Below are 21,506 nucleotides of genomic sequence, written 5' to 3'. Positions count from 1 at the left end.
TCGTGAAGAAGGCGATTGATAGTGAATATGGCTTGCATGCGTCTGTTTATACCAAGGATATCAATCGGGTCATGAGAGTTGCCAAGGCGTTTGAGAGTGGCGTGGTGGGGATTAATTGTACGAGTTGGGGCATAGCGATGGATATGCCGTTTGGAGGGTACAAGGGTTCTGGCCAAGGACGCGCAGGGTTTGGATACTCGCTTGAGGAGTATTTGGAGATGATGCGCTCGCCGGCTGGGGCGTCGAGTAATTATTAAAGGACATGGAACATTGATCGATGAGGTGTGAGACAGATTCGGGGATAGCATGATGGAGAAAAATCGAATGCAGTTTAGCACGCCCTTTATGAACCTGTCCAGACAAAAGGATTTTCCGCTTCAATGTTGATTCCTCCATACGCCGTAACGCCAGCATGAATGCCCGAGTTCACAAGAGTCCCATCATCCGCATTTCTAGTCCATTAGGATCGTGCATCATCATCGTCGTCAAAGACCCTGTAGGTATTTGCGCCAGACTTGGATCGACAGGTTGATCATCATCTACCAGATCAGCTACAATGCCTCGTATCATTTCCCCAATGCTCCCCAAAGGTTCCCCCCACTGGTCGAGCTCTCGACGCTTTTGGTCACAGCGTTCGGTTAGGAGTTGGATAGTGTCGATGGCATTCGAAAGCACATCGATCTTGTTCTGACGTTTGGGACCATTTTGGCAGGAATCTCTGTCATCTTGCGAGGCTTGCGAAACGCCGGACGGAGGACTCAGCAGACCGGTCTCTGGTCGGCGGATCCGTTGCGTTTCCCGCCGCCATACCGCTTGCGACAATGCTGCAAATTGCTCGTTCAACCTGGATCTATACTTTTGTTCCACCGCATAATGACCACGATAAGATTCGGAGTGGCCCTGGTCCGGCTTCCGCCCCTTTGGTTTCTTACTATTGGTAGGTCGTCGAGTCTTCAATGTTGCAACGTCAATATTGATCAAGGAAGATTGATTCGCAAACAAGGTTCCCAACAGTCTGGCACATACCATGGCGGCTTTACTGCTAGGAGCCTTGCCTTGCCGTTTGTTCTTGGAGAGAGGAGTGCCGCTTTCGGTGGTGGACCCCGTGAGAGGCGGGCACCACCTCAAGGTGGAAGTGGAAGCTGTATTTGGGCGCTCCCAGTGATCAAGTGGCGTCAGAGTGCCATTGCTAGCCTGGGTGCTATCAGGTAGTGAGCTGAGCCATCCGAGATCCATGTCATCGTTGCTTGGATCCATGTCTGTAACGTCCGGCGTTGGCAAGGCAGGGGGATCGAAGGGAGGGAGCGACGTCTCCGACCCATAACGATTAGTGAAGCTAGGCGTTTGGGATACTGCAGCATGTCCATTGTAGAAAGACGTTGAGGCTTCGCTGCCCTGCCCTTTCCCGCTCCTCAACATGTTGTGTAGCCTCCGAGTTGGTGTCTGGCCACTTCCCGAACAAACCGTGAGCCTATTTAATTGGCTGTATGGGATATGAATACTAGAGGGACTGGAAAAAATTGATCAATATTTGTGCAGCGCCGTACATTCTACTTCAATGCTTGTCATCGAAAGAAATTGTGAAAGAGTCACAAGGTTACAAGCCCTATATAGTAGACGCACACAGAATCGATGATTCATTAGTTGGACCGGACAGCATGTCGGCACATTTCTTCGCGAACCGTCTACGAAAACTAATGCCCAAGTTCCAGTTGATATCCATGATCATCGGGGTAAATTGAAGAACCAGGGCAATGTGTCCATCCCTTTGTCATTACGCAGAAGGCATTTTTAAAACTCGTATTGGTGGCGAAAAGATGACAAGCAACAGAGAACGAGTTCCCCGAAAACTCGTTGCAATGGCCTAATAGAATTGAGACTTTACGCGTGGAGTGTGACTAATCACTTTTCACATCTCATTGCAAAGAATAGTTTGTGAAGTGCAACTATTATTGCGGCTATTGTCTCTCACATAGAATTTATGTCTGGATCACCATTGGATTAAAAGGCCCAATCTACGAAAACGACCAAAGCTTGTTTTCTTCGTTTTGACCCATGAAACCTTCACTCTTTTTTGTAACCCAAAAGACCCCAAACGAACAATCCAAGTTCTGTTCAATGTCGTGGATCTGGGCGAAATGACTTTCCAAAAGCGGCTGAACGAGGCTGTTGGGACCAACCGCATATAGAGTTTTGCGCCACAACGCATTTACCTTACCTCCAAATCATTTATTTGCTGCTTAGAAAAGCGCCATTTAATGAAATAACTTATCATTATTGATATATGAACTAATAGCGATATAGATGTCCAACAAGCTGGCTGGTCTTTATTATCTTTACAACTAGAACTGTCACAAAGGAGAAACTAGGAGCGCAATAACTTATAAGTCTTGGCGTATAAAGGCAGCACTCTTATCTTTTACTAAAAACCAAGCTCATGCCTCCGGTACCCCACAAACATAGAGAAACGTCCGTCTTTGCCAAAATGAAACGGACCGCACGTTGGGTAAGACACCCCAAGCCATTAAAGAAGCTATCTCTTGGACTGTCGTAAACCTTATGAGGCCCCCGCTGCCCTTTGTCAAGAGAGATTGACTTTATCGATACCAATTTTCTATCACTCGTTATAATCGGAGCGTTATAGCTTTTTGTGATGCACTAGATTTCCGGTACTTGTTCTGTTGGCATATTTTTCATGTAAGAGGCAAGTACTTTTTAACCGGAGCCATTAGATTGGATACTCCCCCATGGAAAGAGAGCTCCACGAGGTTTACGACAGCCCAAGATATAGGCTTAAGAGTCAAGCACGGATTAAAGAGGCTATGACTTTAAGATGTGATGTGCAGTTCTGCTCGGCGCAAATTTACTATTGTGAGGGTGTGCAAAACGCTATTGTTATTCTCACCTACTGTAAGCCTTCCTCCTGTATTCGCTTCTAGAGAAGGAGTTTAGACAAATAGACCAAGAACAAAGTTTAAATGCAACTTACAGTCTGTGGTCATAAGTATTTGCCCACCCTGGGATGGACCAATCCCCTCTGGAACTCGGGTGACGGTCGACCCTCACCGCTCCCTATCGCCAGGGGAAGGGCTACAACTCTAGACCAGACAACACCGCCCACGTTGCCAAGGCGAACAGAGACATCCGAGTGTGCATCGATTGTACGCTGGCTAGTAAAATTCAGAGCTACTCATGTGTGGTAGATGTCGACTGACCACGGCCGGCCCTGCAAGACCTGCGCCACTTCCGTGTCCGTGTGCCAGTCGAGTGAAGTCATCTGACGGCTTTCCGAAGCGATGGTGTAAATCACCCAGTGCCCAATCCGTTGAATGCCCTTCGGGATAAAGTCGACATCCGGTGTGCTCCAGAGGTCAATGGAATTCGCACCCAGAACCTGTCGAGACTTCGGCTTTAGTCCACCGGCGATGTACTGGTTTTGGGGGCGGGAGCGAGCTTTGGGGAGGTTAGGAAGCCAAATCTCGTCAATAAAGCTGCGCCCTGCTATTGGTGACCCTGTGCCTGCAAAGGCTAATGAACCTATTTAACCTACTATTATATCGACTACTAGTCTTACTAGCCAAATCTTTAAGGGCGAGTCTAGTGCTCATGATGCCGGAGAAACAGGGGGTAGTGACGCATTGGCAGAGACGCTGAGGGATCGTCTGCCTATGAAAGTCTCTTTGGTGGTAGTAACGCTGGAAGCTTATTCAGAGAAACTGCTAGCGAGCAACTATTTAGTAACAACGACAACTTTGGAAATAGCATGGATATGATGCCTAGTTATGAGGGCGGGATAGACCACTCCGCTGACTTTGATATGGCCGATGTGGAAGCCGAAGCCGCCAAGAAGCCTGAGATGACAACAGAGAGTGTGCCGACAACGCAAACACAGTCTCAAGTCTATCTCAGGGAGACATAGATACTGATAATCCCTTTAACCCCTCGAGTGATTTGGCTACTGCAGACGAAGCCGACGCCTTCGATGCCGCAGCCAAACCAGAAGGGGCAACGTGGACCCAACTTGGGGACCCAGACCATTGAGGGTGCAGGTAACAGCAACAACTAGGGCAAAACCCACTGCGTGTGTTAGAATTTGGTGGTGAAGTTATATGTACAAGGTAACGGACTTGACATTTTCTCGCCGAGTACATCCCCTGATGATGCACTACATATGTATATTAGAGATAATTCTATAGACTACACTACTTTTCATACACCATCTTAATCACATTCCTTTGGACATTTTCTAGCCACGTTTAAAATTAATATTGATAAGATTTGCCTACATTGCCGGGTACAAGTCTTGCCCATAAGTAGCATTCAGAGCCACCGAAGCAACAACTTGACCAGACTCAAGACGAATCCAAGTATCCAACTCCCCCTTCGCCAGCTTTTCCTTCTCCAAGAGCAGTACCCTAGATCCACGCTCCCAGTCTCCGGCTCCCCCATATCCCGTGCGCCGCCCAAAGCAGATATTCAGCCCTCCTTCGACTTCAGGCTGCACAGGATACCCCGGCATCGTGTCCTTGGTCCACTTGTAGCACCACGAGGCGCCGTGGATGTGAGCCGAAAACATGGCCATCAGACCCGGCGTGGACGTCATGGCCTTCATGAACGGAATGTCCTGCTCGCCCCAGGCACAGCTGCTGTTCTTGGTGCCGTCTTTGCACCACCCGAATGCTTGGCCGGTGATGGCCATGTCGTTCAGGCCAGGGTGGCGACGGGGATCAATACCCGGTCCGGCTGCGATGGCGGTAAATGCATTTACTGGTATGTGTACGAAGGCGATCGATGGGATGGTCCGCTTGTACTTGGCCGTGAGGTCTGTGTTCTGCTTCTGAAACCAGTCGACGACTTCGGGAGCAACCCAAGAGGGACGATCGACGCGAGTGCCATTGCTACTCAGGGTTTTGTATTCAAATCCGCTGCGGCTATCGAAAAACCACATGATCAACTTGGGAATGCAATTGCAACCCGTTGAGCAGTCGCTGTCATATACGGGAAGAAAGTAATTGGAGACACCTAGGCGCTCATTTGAGGACTTGGGCCCCTGAGAGAGCGTGCGGGATCCTTTGAATAAACGCTCCCGATCTAGCATCTGCATTGTTGAGCGATTGTAACCTGGGTCATGGTTGCCGTAGATGGTCGCCCAGGACAAATTGCGGCTCACAACAGGTGCCAGCATCTGATCGATATACTCGGTGGTGTTGTGGCTAAAAATGTTCTCCCGAGATATGATGTCGCCGTTAAAAACGACAAAATCAGTATCAGGCTCATCATCGAGTATATCGCCAATGACTTTGGTTGTCAAAGCGTCTTTGATCGGCCCGTTTGAGGCTGGTGCTAAACGTTCACCGTGATGTTAGCTACTGGGTATTGAGCATGGCTCTGATTGAGGATATACACCACTCAGGTTATTTGCGATGGATGTGGCTTACCTTCTCCATAATGTAAGTCTTCAATGAGTGCAATCTGAAACTTTCCGTCGGGACCAAAAGTCAACGGACGCCGCTCATGTTGCCCCTTTGAACCCGGAGCCGCTAGGGCGACATGTGCGAGGGCCAAGATGCCCGCTGTTCGGAGTAGCATGGCTGCCTCACTTCAAGAGTGTTTGGTCGACTTGTGTGGTAGATCTTTGAGACCAAAGTACCGGACCTGGTACACTGAAACCTTTATATTTGTCAATAAGGAGGGATGTAAGTGGGCATCTTGGCATTACGGACATCATGACTTGGACGTACAGATACGTGTATGCATAACATACCTGTTGTCCCCGAAATAACAGTCGGTGACGAATAAGGTATAAATTAACTCTGTATTTCCGCGCCAATGAAGCTTGGCATAATAAAGTAATCCCTCATGGTGGAGCGTGAACCCGCTTTGCATAGCTGATAACCCTGTCTCACGGGATCTGAGGAGTTGAACTAATTCAATAATTCCCCAGAGCTGTGGGTTCCCCGAACTTACTGGCGCTACTACATAATAATTCGTAGTGGCCAATTAATTTGTAACGTGCGCAATATCGGCGTGTCTTGATCAAATTTCGCCGAAAATTTGCACAGCAAGGTCTGCCTTTGCGCTGTACCGACCTACGACAAATGCTTTAGCTCGAACTGACCCTTCTGAAGAAGACTCTATCAATTCAAGTGGCAGTGTGCTACTATATAAAGAAAGAGTCTGATCTGAATCACCAGGAAATGGCTAATTGTTTCGTGATCAGTTTAGTGGAGAGGTATCTGTTCCTAGTATTGTTCGAGCCTCAAAGAAGGTAAAATATTTTGAGTTAAAGTACCGTGTGGCCGAACCACAGCTGCATGAGCTGCAGCATTTCTATCAATATACATATGTCATTTTCGAAACGCTGCAATTGGTCTTCAGCAGCCTTAATAATGCGGTGTGAAGTCTTACCCACGTTGCGAAATGTACTCCCGGCCGAGATCTCGGAGACAATATCCCCTCCCGCGAACCCTCCTCTGTAAAATGCAAGGTGGATCATTATCCGACAACCATGGCTCGTCTAAAAGCGAAGTTTATAATAAGAGCACTGGTAAAGTTGCCTGCACTTCCGAACATCTTGTTAACGCCATCAATCATGACTTCAATGTTTTAACCCCGATCCGCTCTATTCGGCAATAGAGGCCTCGTGATACTAGGCTGATAGTACTTCCATTAGAGTATAGCTGTGTAAGTGGCTTTCAAGGGATCGCTTTAACGACAAAAACATGCTTCTCGAGAGTTTTGACGCGCGAATGTGAGACTTCTGGACTTGATGTCGACATGCGGGAATGAAGGAAGCTGATTCGCCTTCTACGGCATTGGGCACAAATTGATGATACATTCAAGGCTGTGACCACAACCACCAGACGAGATTCCAATGTTGTCTCAAGCGGGGTTGCCCCAGTCACCTTTTCCCATATCTACATGTGAATTGGCAAATTTCTCTGCTTCGAGGATCGTATGCAACTAGAATCCCGTCACTCTACCTTCTCACGCATTCTACCATTGTCCTACCTGGTAGCCAAGTCAAGATGGATGGCGCTCTCACTGCCATGGAAATACAAGAATACGCGCGGATCATGTTTCCGGACTTGCCTCCCGATCAAGCCGTCCGCCGATTTTACCGCACCGCCTACGAATGCATACCTGAATGTATCCGCTCACAGCTACCAGAGATTGGGGCGGCAGTTGGTGGTTACTATAGTTCTCAGGGCCTGGTCTTTGCCAGTCAAATTGCTAGTTTGGTTGGCTGGGGAAGGGATTCAACACAGGACAACACAACGAACGAACAGCTATCAAATATCCTCAACCAGATGCGCAGCCAGACTGAGGTTCTGAATAACATTCAAAACCAACTAAAGAACTATCAACGACCGGAAAAATTTGGCCAGCTAGCTGCATTTTCCATTTCCGCTGCCGCTGTCTATCAGATAAAAAGACTGGCGGATCAAACCCAACGTGTGGCTGGCTCTCTGCAGAATATCGAACGGCTTTTGAGCTCAGAGCACGTCCGCGGCCAACACTTTCCCAAATATGTCCATTCGTATATACGGTTGCTAATTGAAAGACACATGTCCGAAACTACCCCTCACTACTTTACCGTCTTCCACCATAGTGATCTTTGGCACCCCGATTTTGCTGATATGGGGCGTGGAGATCCTTTGGGGCCGTCATATCTCGGACACAGAACGGACCTTGACGAGCTTTGCGCATTTCTAGCAGAGGAAGTACGCCCTCGAGTTGGGCCAGAGTCTATCTTACACATTTTGATGCCTTCAGTTGGTCCTTTATCTCTTGAAGAGGCTGTCAAGTTTCCAGAGGCCATGCGTCCGTTCAAGGTTGATGGGCAGATCGGCGATGGCGGCATACCATTTGTGTATATCTGTGCCCCAGAGGCAAGAGATCAGAAATGCTTAAGTGGCATTGGAGTTCTAAAGCAAAGAGAGATTTGGATTTTGGAGGGAGAGATAGGGATTCCCTCAACACCACTGTATAAACCTTTTGTCCAGTATGTTATCGACCCTACATTTACGGTCAGAACGGAGGTGGACTTGGTACTCGCCGGCGGGGAGTACCATAGGTTTGGGCTGGGGCCTCCAAGGACTTTGGGCGAGCGTTTGGTACGGCCATGGGCCTGAAAACGCCGAAAGAGTCGGCATTGCAACGCATCACGACCTAATGCACAAGGTCTCGAGGCTCTATACCATCTGAGTAGGTGTCTAGAGACTGGTTTGCGTTCTTGGTCAGCTGGAGCGTCCTTAGTAGGAGGCATACAATCTGAAAGCACAAGTAAGGGCCGATGAACGACGCGAAGCGACCAACAAGTTGTTTATGCTCCAGTGAGATTTTCGATAAAGTTTGTCTCAGCTGACAATTAAACACTTATTCCTTGGTGCTAAAGTCTGATCGCCAGGAATAGGATGAAAGGGATTGGGCGTGTAGGCGTTACGCACTGTCGTGTACAACACTTCTTATCTTTCGAGGAACAAATTGAGCAAGGCGTTACCAGACTTGATCAAGCCTTTACATGCTCTATCTGCATTTGATGTCGGGTCAGTAATATCATGCGAAGGGCCAACACGTGCTGAAGACCCTGGATGAGCGAGTATTGAGCAAAGAGGAAACGCGATAATATCTACGGATACTGGAAGAACAATAGTCAAACCCCCGCTATTTAGTTAAAACAGTAGTTTACGGATGCACTCATCAGATTGCACTGCCACTTGACACTGACACATCATTGTTTGAGGCGTACATGGTTCGGACCGCAGTGGACTTGTCAATCTACCTGCCATTGCGGCCGCTCATGTTTCCAAATGTAAAGCTAATCAACTGAATCCAATTGTAGCTTCAGAACCCATGGTGGCTTTAACCCAAGTAGCTACAAGCTTCTAACGTTTGTTTACACAGAGCATCGGTTCCCAGACAGTTCCGGGCCAAGGTGAAACAAGCCGATTTGGCAACATACAATCCCAACCCACTTACTTTTCTGGAGCTTCATTGTTTATGAGAGTAACAAAAAATCTGCAAGTTAGTGTCAACTATCTTTAGCTCTCTTGTTTGGACGGTTTGAACTGCTTAAATATCCGGATCGCAGCGAAACGCCATGCATGAACGGCTCAAACGCGGATGATCGGAATGTTTCGCATTTTTTCGGTCCGTAGGTGCATCGATGAGCGCAAATGCCACACTTACACTACATCCAACGCCTATCAGCTGTACACAGACCGAGGTTACAGACGCTTGCCAGTGTATAAAAACAAGAAACAATAGCTCCAGAGGCTGAGGACGGAAAAATTTGTTTGGAAGTCTCTCGCTTTTGGCTCACATTTCCGTGGTCACAATGTAACACAGGCTTAGCCGTTTCGAGCATGGATGGGCCATCGACGCCGGTCATCAAATTTCCACCGGTCTCGACGACTGACCCCAAAGTTCCTGAAGCCAGTACCTTGCATACCGAGCTGCCACTTCGGATGACATCTACAGATCCGAGTTCGTCTTCAGCTGGACAATACTTCTCGACGTCAAGCCACTACAGCACGGGGCGCCATCTCTCCAATCAGATGGAAACTCATCAGCCTGGTCAGCACTATTACTTCGACAACACAACGCAGGTTAAACATGATGGGCAATGCAACTCTGCAAGTACGACATTCGATCAAGCCAGGCACATGTCACCTTATGGTGACAGTGGTGCACATGGCCACATGTGCCATCAGACATTTACAGATTTCAGGGAAGACATTGCCCGTAACAGTCACGTCATTGCGGATGAGACTACCTCTGCCGACTGGTGCTGGGGATTCGAGAAACAAAGTCTTCATATGATGCAGTATCCTGAATCTTCACACTGGGGCTCGTCGTATACCGCGAATCATTATCCCAAGTACTCTCACGGGGTCGCTCAGCATGATAGCACCAATACAGGCAGTTCGTTTATCCAAGTAGGACAGACTGGAACAAGAGCTTCCCACAGCAACTCGAGAATCGTTCATCAAGCACCCCGCTACGACCAGTATGACACCTTGGAACCTATAACGAGTGACTGAGGACGCTAACACCTCTTAGGACACAGACCTGGCCCATGGGCACAGCGATATCACCAAGTAGGGAGTTTTCTTTGGGATACTCTGAATTCGCACTTCAGCAACAGCGACTGGTACCGTTCGTACAACCACGTCGAGGGAGACTATCAGCCGAGGAGAGACGCCAAAACCATATTCGGCAGGAACAGAGGCGCAGAGCGTTGGTCAAAGATGGATTTTATCACCTCACTGTTCTGGTCCCCGGTTTGAAACGGCGAGATCTCAGCAAATCTGCGCTGTTGGAAAGGGCCGCAGAATGGTTAGAGGGTTTGATTCAAGCGAATAAGGCATTACGAGAACGTCTGCGTCTTTTGGAGACGCTAAACAGACGACAACGCTACTTTTGAATATGTGAATATATATGAAACTATGAATTGATATTATACTGTAGTAACTGTACTATTGTTGCCCATCCTGAGAGAGAACAGTAAGCAGCATGTCCGTTTAGCGATTGTTTTTTAACGTTGCAGTTTTAAATAGCTTTCGGCTATTATTCTACTCTGGTGTTCATTTTATTGAGTTTAATCTTCACTCATCCAGCTTAGACGTACTTTCATCTGCCCACAGCAGTACTTGACATCTGCAATTTGAGAGCACACTCACAGCTCTCCAGCACACGGGCTCATACCTTTGGTAATGCTACTCTTGCAGACTGAGCGCCTGCCTGGATGTGTTTGCTGACCCCCTCACCTCACAGGTCGGGTTGCCAATGTTTCGGTGAGAACAATCACATGTACGACAATTGGTGTGGAGGGTGTCATTGCACACACACTTGCAGAGACAACCCCCGGCAAATTACAAAAATGGGTATGGGGAGTTGTCACCCGATTGTAAGGGGCCATGTAAAGTTACTGGTCTTAACTCTTTTAGGACCGGCAATTACTAGCGCAAATGCAACGTGCAAAAACATGCTAGCATGTTCGCTGGTGAAGAGAGAGAAAGCCTTGTAGGGAGAGGGCCACTTTCACTAAGGCTGGAATGGTGCTAAGTTTCGGTTTGTAAATCATTGATTCAAATGAGGTAACGGCCGCCCATTCATTGGCGTCACAATTGAACATGCTTGGATCACATTCATGTCACGCAGGGTTCTCCTCACTCTTCGGGGACATCCGCTCTGGAACCAACACGCATTCAGTCTCGCCAGAGGATTGTCTTGAGTGCTCCCACCTAGAATACAGTTTTGGACAACTCCATCTGATTCAGAAGCGGATGCTGGATTTCATGACCCGCACAACTAGCTAAACAATTTCAAACACATCTATCCTGGCGGCACAAAACTGTATACAAGTCTCTGCCATAATCCTCCTAGATCTGACATCGAAAGGCAAAATGCACACAAAAGTTCAACCAAACTAGCTGAGGGTTGTCACCGTGCCCCTTCTAACCCAATTCAGCTTACGGACGTTGTTGGTTGATATCGCTTCCACCTATGGCCAGGTTTCAAGTCCGCAAAGTTTACCCAAATAAGGACTAGTTCTGCGGCAAACAAGGCACGGAAGATGTGCCTGCATACCGGAACAGTCTTTCAATGGCTGTCATGCAGGGAGTTAAGTCATAGCGAAGACATCAAAAGAGCCTCTTGCATGGGATGACAGGTCCTGTGAGCCAGAGCATGTAACTTCTTGGCCTAATACTTACTCAGCACCTCGACTGCTCCTAAGATGCTGGCAGTTACGAACTGGGCCACACCTACACTCAACAAACTAATAACGCCCATTTTACTCGAAATGGCAGGCTACCTGTCTCGGGCATGTGGCCAACACAAGTTCCTTCTAGTTGTTCTGTAAACTCAAATGTGAGAGACGCTCTAATGCTACAAAAACGGAGTAAAAATGTGCTCGAGACATGTGTCCGGAGCTGACTCCGCGGCGTACTCGTGCTTCTTCATGCTGTGCCTTGCAACATCTCGGATATCGCGAGAACCACATTCAGCCCGCCATACGTCGGTTGAGACCAGTTTATTGCTCATGAGCCCATCAGAAGCTGCTAATAACATAGAACTGTTACTAGTCCAAAGTTGTTTGGATAACCGCAAATGCACAAAGCTTGCAGACCCCGTAGCTGGGTACTCCTCATGCTCTATAACCATCCGTCTTCTGTTAGACTGCACGAGTGATTGCGAAATATGTTTTAACTTATGTGATATCTCGTAATTGCCATGAATGAGGCCGCTTCATTCAGGTGGATGAGCCAAATAGTGGCTATGAAATACTTTAGATCCATCAAAAGGAATGCGAGGCATACAGTGTACAGGCGTATACTCCTTTCTCACCATGCACATGGGCTCACGGAGGCGGCCTCGGCAAGATCTCTACAACAAGAAGTAGTAGCCCAGATCTCTATCAAGGAGCTCAGGTGAAGTCCATCGCGGACTGTATTGCTGTGAAGTAAGTCTACAGCATTAATGCAAAATGATTGCTGCGACTTGACTAAACGATTTCTCGCCATTCCAGCCCAGACGGATATGAAGGCATTACTGTGCCCAACAATCTGGTACTTGTGCACCTTCTCATCCCAACTACCAACCCCGTCAGATAGGTTAAATAGAAGCCAAGTTGTTCACTCACTCTTATTCCTCCACAAGCTTGAATACAAAGGTCGACACGCGGCAGGGTGGTGCAATTTTCCACTTGCCCATGTCAGTCTATCGTTGTCAAAGAGTTGCAGTCACGCAGCCCGTGGCTCTAAACAGGCGTTTGCTCTATGCAGATTTCCCTTGTCACCATGATGGCCCCATTTGGCGCTGTGTTCTTGCAAGACAGGTCCCGTAGCTCAAGTGACGCATATGGTGTATTCTCTCCAGGTGTGCCTGCATGTGTCTTATTGTTCTGCTCTGAGGCACCTTCGCTACAAGTAGGCAGGTGCTCACTCGTCTCTGTGGAGGCCGCAAACGCATGTACGCCGAGGTTGCCGCAGTCCTGCTCCTTGCCGACCTGTGGGTTCTCAATACTGGGCTGCCTGTTCTGGGTCGAATGGAAGGGTGTGCTTATGTGTAGGACTTTGGCGGTTCTATTGAGAATAGGGCGTAAAGAAGGGAGGCAGGCTATCATGAGAGATGTTTTATTAGTACGACCACCCACGAAGGCCGACAAGAACTGAAATGGACATGGCTCACCGCAAACGACGGCAACATTGAGTTCGGCAGTAGACCAGAGTACTACGTCAACAAAGCTCCAGGTAGAATCCGGGTCATCATTCAAATTTCCCTTTACGAGGCAGGTTAGCCGGACGATAGACATGATGGTAACACTTCTCATGATCAGCCAAGAAACCATGGACAGATGATACAGCAAGCAGAATGCTTACAAGAAACCAACTAGGAAGATACCTGATAAGGCGGCTCTCTGCGTTCTCGGCAAATGCAGTCGTAGGATATAAGGCACCGGCAGTGCAAGAACCAGGACATCGGTAATGATACACGGGATCGCGTACCCATACCAAAACTTGACATGGTCGACTTCGCAGCTATATTGTGATGGCAGCATCGGATGGAGGAGGTCGTAGCGTTCCCACCAAGCGTTGATCGGTCGGCATTGTAACACCGTTACGAGACACTAGCGACGTATCAGCAAATCTATCAAATCAAACACCTAAGTAGGGAAGGGCAAGAGTTCAACAGAACATACAGAGCTACCGCCTGAGAGAATAATGATGACACCGAGGACCAAGACTTGGACCCTGATCGACCGCCAGACTTTAAACGCCCGCCAGTAAAATGCAAGGAGGGATAACTTGGTAAATACTAAAGACGAGAAGTAGAAGAGCTCGGAGGCAAAGAGACAAATAGAAAACGTCTTGGCTATATCTGGCACAGCTAGCCAGATGTGCCTTCCAAATCCTTGGCTAAGAGCTAGCAGGCACGGTATTAACATATTCTGTCCCTACACACCCTCTACCTACCATGATGTATATGAAAGAAAAATATCGAAAGTAACTGACCAAATCCACTCAAGGTAGCGGACAAGCCGCACGATCCAACCTATTTCGTCCCGTTAGTATTACGCCTGCCTGACCGCTACAGCTTCCTTGGGAGGAACACTGAATGGAGGTGCAGACGAGAGCGTACCAGAGATGCAATGATAAGCCAGTCGTCTAGCCATATACGGACGCCCATTATCCGTCGGCTCACAATCCGCAGAACGACAGAGAATATGGCGAGCGAAGAAACCAAAACTGACACGGTGATGAGCGCGGGACGCCGGTCCCCCGAGAGGTCAATCCCGGGCGGCGGAGGAGGGAGGGACATTTTGTCTGCTGAATAACACCACCATAATGATGAGTAGCGGAGAATGGTAGTTGAGCCGTGAAAGACGACTTCCAACTGGCTTCATTGTGAGCTTATGTACTCCGTGCTAATACCTTTAATTTGGGGGGGAGGCCCTGCTCTCCTGATCAACGTAAGTGTCCAGTAGGTCATTTGACCAGCAAATGAGGTTACTCCGCTAATGCAGAGAGATAGTTTAAGTTGGATTCTGTTGACACTCCCTCTACATTCCGGTTGACTGACCAACTGACTGTATCCCCTCTAGGTTTTAGCTGCTTCAAAAGCGTCAGCCCTCCCTCAGCTTCTGAGTTTCTATCCAGCCTGCATGTGGACCGTGGCATGCCCCTATCATCTTGCTATCGGAAACAAAATGGGTCTTTAGTGTGGTGATGCTGTCTGGCGGTACACGCATCAATCCACTAGATATTGGGCAGTTGAACGAATGATACTGCAGTGTTATCAATAGATCACGCCTGGATGTACGGTAGTTGACACAGTACAGTACCGCATAGAACTGTCATGTGTTGTCTGTGTAGTATCTTTAACATACGGGATTTTCCCACCGGTGGCGTGTTGATGGTTTTGGTGTTATGTTGACTAAAGATTATTTCTAGCATACTTTATACTGTGGTTTATTTCCTTTTCTTCTACGAGCTAGGCCAAGATGTCGTTTGATACTACCTACTTGATGCTCTCACGATCCTTCAGCTGCAGTCAGCCACGGCAACGTCATGTTTAATAGCACTACTCTTTGCTTTCGTAGAGTCAAGAGTCCTGACATTTACTGCACTGTACCCCTCATGGCTAGCAGAGTGCGATGACGCATGGGCATTATGTGGCGTGCCGTCGATTCAAAGAGGCGTTTTGGCCTGCGGCTCTGACAAATGAACGTGGGAAACGATGGTACAACTATTTCCGAGATCGATCGAGACTGCTCATATGTGTCAATCTGGTATTCTTTTCGGCAGTACGATCACACAGGTCTATCGAAGTTGACCGCTCGTCGTGCAGGCATGTGTGGTAACTTGATCTATTGAATGGCACCAGGCAGGCACGTAGCCATGGCCTTCGGCACATCTGCTATCCGGCAAGTTATTCACAATTGCGACGGGCTCCAAATACTCCACTGAGAGGTAATATGTCACACATTATTACATCGTGTCAGCTATGGTGAAGAATCTGCCTTACAAATGAAGTCAAGTAACGCAAGCCCAATATTCGACACTGCTGAACTTGCCGAGAAGTCCAGATCTTGCAGTAACCGTGCAGGTATATCACGCTGACCGGCCACCGTTTCCTGCGGCACGGCACCGACCACGAATCAAGAGGATAATGATCTTCAATACTTCATATACAAAGCTTGTAAGCTTCAAGGCGAACAAGTTCGGGTGAAAAGTCATGCCAGAAGCTTCACGACATGACCTCCACTATTTTGCCACACCCCGTCACTATAAGAAGGACAGACTTCTGTCAATGCGAAAGGTCACACAGCAAAGGTGACCAGCTGTAATTATCGCACCTCTTGATGTACGGAAAGACGCACAGTAGTCTGTTGGAGTTGTACGTTCTATGCGATATGTTGTGTGCACCCTTTCCATCCCAACAGGCAACAAGCACGGGAGTTAGGATTGCATGTGCCGCATTTCGGGAACTCCTTGGCTTAAAAACAGATATTATACTAATGGGAGGGGGGTTTGGTGTGTTGGTAGGGGTTACATTTGGCTAAACTGCCAACACTGACAGTCGGCGCTTTCGTGCAAGGTTGTGATGGAGCGAGTTTGGTGGCTGAAGCTACGGTCCTGACTTGAAAGCTTGGCGCGGGAGTCGCTAACTTATTGGTAGCCGAGGGATCTCTCGAATAGAGAGGATAATTTATCACCTCTTGAGCATGATCTGGTGCCACGGTTGTCCCAACCATCTTGACAAGGCCAGCACCATCTCACATCACAGTGTCCACTCTAGGCCGATGGCCCTGGAAATTGGCTAGGCAGGCTCCCCCAATAATAATCTTTCTATGAGTGTTGTAAACACGAAAGTGGTGCTGACATTATACATTTATAATGTATAGGTAAACCCCTCCGTACCTTCAATTAGTAGCTTTCCTTGCTTTTGCAGTCTGTTCTTAGCTCGGAAATACACCGTTGTGAAGCATACAGAAACAAACGTTAGGCCAGCAGCGATTAAGCAAGCGTAAAGCCCAGGCCTGGTTAAAGAAAAAAAAACATCAGGTTAGCTAACAGGATTTGACTTTCAGAGGTGCCAAAAGATGGAAATCAGGCCAACTCACCGGTAGTGAGGATTGTCTTGCCCTCGGAAAACCAGGCTTGCAATAATTCCACCAACACCGCCCATACCAACAATTAATGCTGAGCAAAAGGCACGACGCCATTATCCCACGATATTGTTTGACTGGTACGTCAGTGTAAGTGGCAGGCAGGCATTGGCGCTACCAGTAAGAAAGCATGCGCCTATGTAGCGAACCACATTGTTGGTGTGAAAGCCTAACAAAGAGAGGCCGATGATTTCAAGTATGGCGTTGAATAGGATAAAAGGGCCGCGGAGCTTGTACTTGTCGGATAGCCTACTCTCTACCATACCAAGAATAACACCAAAGATATAGCACTTTGCGGGGTGGACTTAGTTTCAATGTTCAAAAGTTGCGTTCGAAAACAAAAGCTTGGTTGCAAGATATACTTACAGGCCTATATAAGCTCGATGAGAAAAGGGAAAGCACACATCGCTGCCTAGAGTATCAACAACCCTAATGCCGGGAATCGCGTCCACAAGTTTGACAAGCTGTGGCACCGTTGCATGGTTACGGCCCGAGTAACCGACAATAATGAGCGGCTTTTCGGCCTTCGAACCCATCAGCCATTGACATGGCAACAAACTGCGCCGCGCATACATTCGTTAGCTTGAGACTATTCATTCGCCGGAATGCGAGGCCTTGGGGAAATCACTTGCCTCGTGAGGACAGGTTATCACTTTGGGGAACTTTGTCCCCCGTGGTGTGGTCCCCTTGGCAAGAGCTTCCATAATGGCAGGGTGATCTGAGGCGAGGTTGACAAAGACATGGCTTACGCCAGCCTGATAATTATTCATTAGATTCGCCTTTTTGCTTACACAACTCTTACGATGCAAAGGGCTAGGGATGTTGATGGACGTACCTCAGCAAGGGCTTCAAAGAAGGCACTTGACGCAGAATAGTTCATTCTATCGTTGTCAGCTCGTATTCTCTCCAAAAACGGGTCTCTTATTTCGCATACTTTACAGTGACAGTGATGATATCAACAATACGCAGCAAGCGAGCCAACTGGCCAGTGCAGTATTGTGTACTAGGTACATGTCACTATAAACATTTTCCTGCGCTGGACTACCTACTCATCTAATCATATTCGATTATCCAAGACTATCTTCCCTGACTACGGCCAAGTTCCACCAACCCCGGCCGGACTGCTGGTTTCCTGTTTCTTGATCCGGTTGTGTCGTGTGGAGTCTTGGACCGTATGTTCCGCCGTCTCCCCGTCGACATATTCGGCATCACGGAACAGCGGAATCATGTCAGACACCGCACTGGAGGAATTCCCTGACATTCGACAACAATGGTGCCCCATGGCTTTTGTTCCGTAACTACAAGAAGTTAATTGATACTTATGATGAGAGTAACAAGGCGGAGCGGGTTAAAGGGTGCTCTCCTCTCATTTAGGCGATTTGAATACGTTCGTAGCCGTTACCAAAGCATCACCCTTTCCACCTTGAGCTCCACCATGAATCCGTCAATGTTCAGCCGTCACAGATCGCTACTAAGCAGGCAACTTGATTCATCAATCGCAACGTTGCGGTGTTGTCGCAGCCGGTCGTTTCAACAACAATTCCATACGGCGAGCCGTTCGGTAAAAACACAACTACACCAAAACATCGAGGCAGACACAGGACAACAAGCTCAGATAGACGCGCCGCCATCACAGAGTTTGACGTGCCGTCCGAAGCGGATAGTCATTGGCATCACAGGCGCCACCGGTGCTGTCTACGCAATCCATATGCTCAAAGTGCTCCGTAATCTCGGCGTAGAAACCCATCTCATCATGAGCAAGTGGGCTCTGGCGACGCTGAAATATGAAACATCATTGAACAAGCACGATATCCATGCTCTTGCATCCCGTTCGTATACTGCCAAGGAGATGTCAGCGCCGATAGCCAGCGGATCATTCATCCACGACGGCATGGTCGTTATACCTTGCAGCATGAAGACGCTCGCGGCCATTCGGTCGGGGTTTTGTGATGACCTTATATCACGAGCTGCAGATGTCACCATTAAGGAAGGTCGGAAATTAATGTTGGCTGTGCGGGAGACGCCGCTGAGCGATATTCATCTGGATAATATGTTGTTTTTGCGCCGTGCAGGCGCCATTATTTTCCCGCCCGTTCCTGTGTTTTACACGGGGCCTAAGTCATTAGACGATGTTATCACGCAGAGCGTGGGAAGGATGTTGGACTGTTTTGGGATACACACAGATGATTTTACTAGATGGAACGGGTTTGACAAGTCTAAGAAATAAGTCGCCGTACCGCAGTTTCCGTCTCGTCTAGAATGTACAACACACCAATCAAATCTTAGAACACCTTGCGATGGACGGGAGTCGTCTCACAAGAACTAGCTGGGCTATTTCGAAGTCAGAAAATTGGAAGTTCGGCCAGATCCATCGCAGCGCTCTCAACTACCAGAATCACCAACTGTAACACATGAATTACGTGACGTAATATGGCAATTTTCCACTCAGAGTGCTATTTCCTGGCTGTCTAGCAGTACGATATGAAACCTTCGGCACTTATCATGAAGACAGCCTCTTACTGACCGTCAGGCTGGTGTCAAGCACTACCCTCGACCACCGGCGTTTATGTACCTGGTTGTGTTCTGCTGCTGAGTTGTTGACTTATGGCTTGTTTCTGCGGTAAGAAGTTTGAGATGCAGCAGAAGACGTAACACACTGCACCCCAGATACCACAAGTCGCTGCTTGGGGCTTGAAGTTGTTGCAATGGGTTGTTCTACATATGCGGTCAAAGTTCACCGCGTTGCGGTGCCATGCGTGACCGAGGGTGTATCGGTTGAACAAGTTCGAATTATTTCTGTATAAAGTAAACTCATATCGTCGCAGCCACAGCGATCGTGTAAACAGTTTGGCCCTGCCATCTATTATATACCAAGCTTCTAAATGAAATCCCCGTCCTAACGTACACCCCATAGCTAAACAGAAATTTTCGACGTCCAGGCACAGATGCTTCCGCTTTTTAAATACGCCCCAGTAATACTTTTAACCTACACCAAAAACTCCTCCTCAGCAAAGTGCTTCAGAACAACCCAACCCTCATCAAACGCCTTCTTCTCCAAGCGCACAATAATAGCCGCATGGCTATGCCGATGATTATGAATCCAAACGGGATACTTTCTCCATTTCAAGGTGTCCAATGATCGAATCATCTCGAACTGATGCGGTGTCAAAGCTAGAGTTGGCTGCGCTGGCGTAGAGAGCCTCCTCTCGCGTTGTATCAGATTTCTATCCTCCGCGCTCATGGCATCGGCATCATCCTCATCCTCGGTAGCTAGGTACTCTTGGTTTTGGGAGCTGTTGAGTGCCTCGTATGTGTTTTCGACTTCTTCGCGAAGTTCCTTGATGAAGACAGGGACACGGTAGCCGTCGATGCTAACACCCGCTTGGCCTTGCTCATACAGGCGGATTCTTTTTGAACTGCGGATGTTTTGGATGACGGAGTTGCAGAGGTAGGCCAGGACACCGATAGGGACGAACACGGCGACGGTGACCATGAATGGGATTCGCTTGATCCAGTTGATAACGGAGCCGGTTACGGACGAAATGGTGGCTGGGCCACGCAGCTTGGGGGACGGCTGAACGGGGTTGATGGGATCGAGGATGACGCCGTTGTAGCCCTTGAGGTAGTTTACCTTGACGGTGTCTATTTGGCGGTACGGGTCAGTTTTTGTGATGCCAGTGGTGTAGTGCACAGCGCTTCTATCGTTGATAATGTTGGTGTACAGTGTATGACGCTTGAATTTGCGGAGACCTTGCATGAAGATGGAGGAAGGTTCAGCCAGGACAGAGAGCAGCGGGCGACCAGTGTCTCGAAAGTCATCAATGGTGAATAGTTGTCGTCCGGACATGGACAAGGTGCGGGCGCCCATGACGTTCCAGACGTGATTATGCCAGCCTTTGAGTGGTGTTCTCACTCCAAGATGTGGTGAGGCAAATGTGGTGAAGTTCTATATGTTGTCAGGAGTTTGAAGTTTAAATTTCAGTGGTGGGATGAGAAGAATAGCTTACCATGCATTCCAGCTTGTCCAAGATACCTTTCGCATAGAGCAAGCCTACAGCATAGCGACAAACTAAGCCGCCAAGTGAGTATCCAATGATGCTAATCTTGGTAATCTTGCCACCACTCTCCTCAACAGCGCGTAGCTCTTCCTCGATCTCAGAGCAGATGCGCTCACCACCGCGCTCAATGCCATCATAAGTGAAACTTCCAATGTTGCGCTTTGCAAACAACAAACGCAGCTCACTCGCGGGATACAAGTTGCGCAGGCTCTTGGCGACATTTCTCATGTGATCAGGGTTGCCCCATAGCTATAAGAGACAAAAGAGTAAGTTTTACTCAAGAAAGACATCGCCATCGAATGAAGGGACACTGTCATAGACTTACCCCGTGAACAAGCACACACAAGTGGTCGGCAGAGGGAGTGCCCCCCTCATACTTGGGGTAGGTCGGAGGCGGCATGGCGATGGGTGGCAACCCCTGAAGGGCTTTGACGGAAGGATTCGCGATGCGATGTCTAAAGTACGCAGAGGCAGCTTGGGCTTGGGGCGACGACCAGACTCGAAGGGCAGGTCTACAAGAAGCCCAAAGCGATGACCAGAACACCATGCAAGGCAGTCTTGTTTGAGAACCACATCTGAAGGGGTGCGGGAGAGGGTGTTGATAACCTTTTTTTTCCTGGTCGGGTCTGAGAGAGTGAATTGGACCTGGACTGGACTTGGGTGTGTGAGAGGTGGAAGGATGACGCATGGCAGCTGGACGCGGATTGGCTGGGAATTGTTGGAACCCCTGGCACCCGCCAAACTGATGGCTTCACGCGCTTCGGATGCCG

General features: G+C 48.5%; 6 protein-coding genes across 6 annotated transcripts; 2 read left to right on the top strand and 4 right to left on the bottom strand.

Annotated features, from left to right (window-relative positions):
• Positions 1–426: 426 nt before the first annotated feature.
• Positions 427–1,419, bottom strand: VFPPC_14607 (helix-loop-helix DNA-binding domain-containing protein; the record flags this gene model as incomplete). Its single annotated transcript, XM_018292375.1, has 1 exon — positions 427–1,419. The coding sequence occupies one exon, from the start codon at positions 1,417–1,419 to the stop codon at positions 427–429; it is 993 nt and encodes a 330-aa protein (XP_018139374.1).
• Positions 1,420–3,190: 1,771 nt separating this feature from the next.
• Positions 3,191–3,608, bottom strand: VFPPC_09477 (hypothetical protein; the record flags this gene model as incomplete). Its single annotated transcript, XM_018288007.1, has 2 exons — positions 3,191–3,519; positions 3,575–3,608. The coding sequence occupies 2 exons, from the start codon at positions 3,606–3,608 to the stop codon at positions 3,191–3,193; spliced, it is 363 nt and encodes a 120-aa protein (XP_018139375.1).
• A 674-nt stretch (positions 3,609–4,282) lies between these two features.
• Positions 4,283–5,589, bottom strand: VFPPC_09478 (calcineurin-like phosphoesterase; the record flags this gene model as incomplete). Its single annotated transcript, XM_018288008.1, has 2 exons — positions 4,283–5,343; positions 5,439–5,589. The coding sequence occupies 2 exons, from the start codon at positions 5,587–5,589 to the stop codon at positions 4,283–4,285; spliced, it is 1,212 nt and encodes a 403-aa protein (XP_018139376.1).
• Positions 5,590–7,028: 1,439 nt separating this feature from the next.
• On the top strand, positions 7,029–8,135 carry VFPPC_09480 (hypothetical protein; the record flags this gene model as incomplete). Its single annotated transcript, XM_018288009.1, has 1 exon — positions 7,029–8,135. One exon carries the CDS (start codon positions 7,029–7,031, stop codon positions 8,133–8,135), a length of 1,107 nt encoding a protein of 368 aa, XP_018139377.1.
• A 1,233-nt stretch (positions 8,136–9,368) lies between these two features.
• VFPPC_09481 (helix-loop-helix DNA-binding domain-containing protein) lies at positions 9,369–10,429 on the top strand (the record flags this gene model as incomplete). The annotated part of the gene is made up of 2 exons (XM_018288010.1): positions 9,369–10,012; positions 10,066–10,429. The coding sequence occupies 2 exons, from the start codon at positions 9,369–9,371 to the stop codon at positions 10,427–10,429; spliced, it is 1,008 nt and encodes a 335-aa protein (XP_018139378.1).
• A 9,235-nt stretch (positions 10,430–19,664) lies between these two features.
• Positions 19,665–21,136, bottom strand: VFPPC_09484 (lipase/serine esterase; the record flags this gene model as incomplete). The annotated part of the gene is made up of 3 exons (XM_018288013.1): positions 19,665–20,624; positions 20,686–20,985; positions 21,062–21,136. The coding sequence occupies 3 exons, from the start codon at positions 21,134–21,136 to the stop codon at positions 19,665–19,667; spliced, it is 1,335 nt and encodes a 444-aa protein (XP_018139381.1).
• Between the last annotated feature and the right edge of the window lie 370 nt (positions 21,137–21,506).

This window comes from Pochonia chlamydosporia, chromosome 7 (genome assembly GCF_001653235.2).
Source record: "Pochonia chlamydosporia 170 chromosome 7, whole genome shotgun sequence".
Classification (NCBI taxonomy): domain Eukaryota; kingdom Fungi; phylum Ascomycota; class Sordariomycetes; order Hypocreales; family Clavicipitaceae; genus Pochonia; species Pochonia chlamydosporia.
Note: the sequence above shows the minus strand (reverse complement) of the source record. Positions and strands in the feature narration are given on the sequence as shown.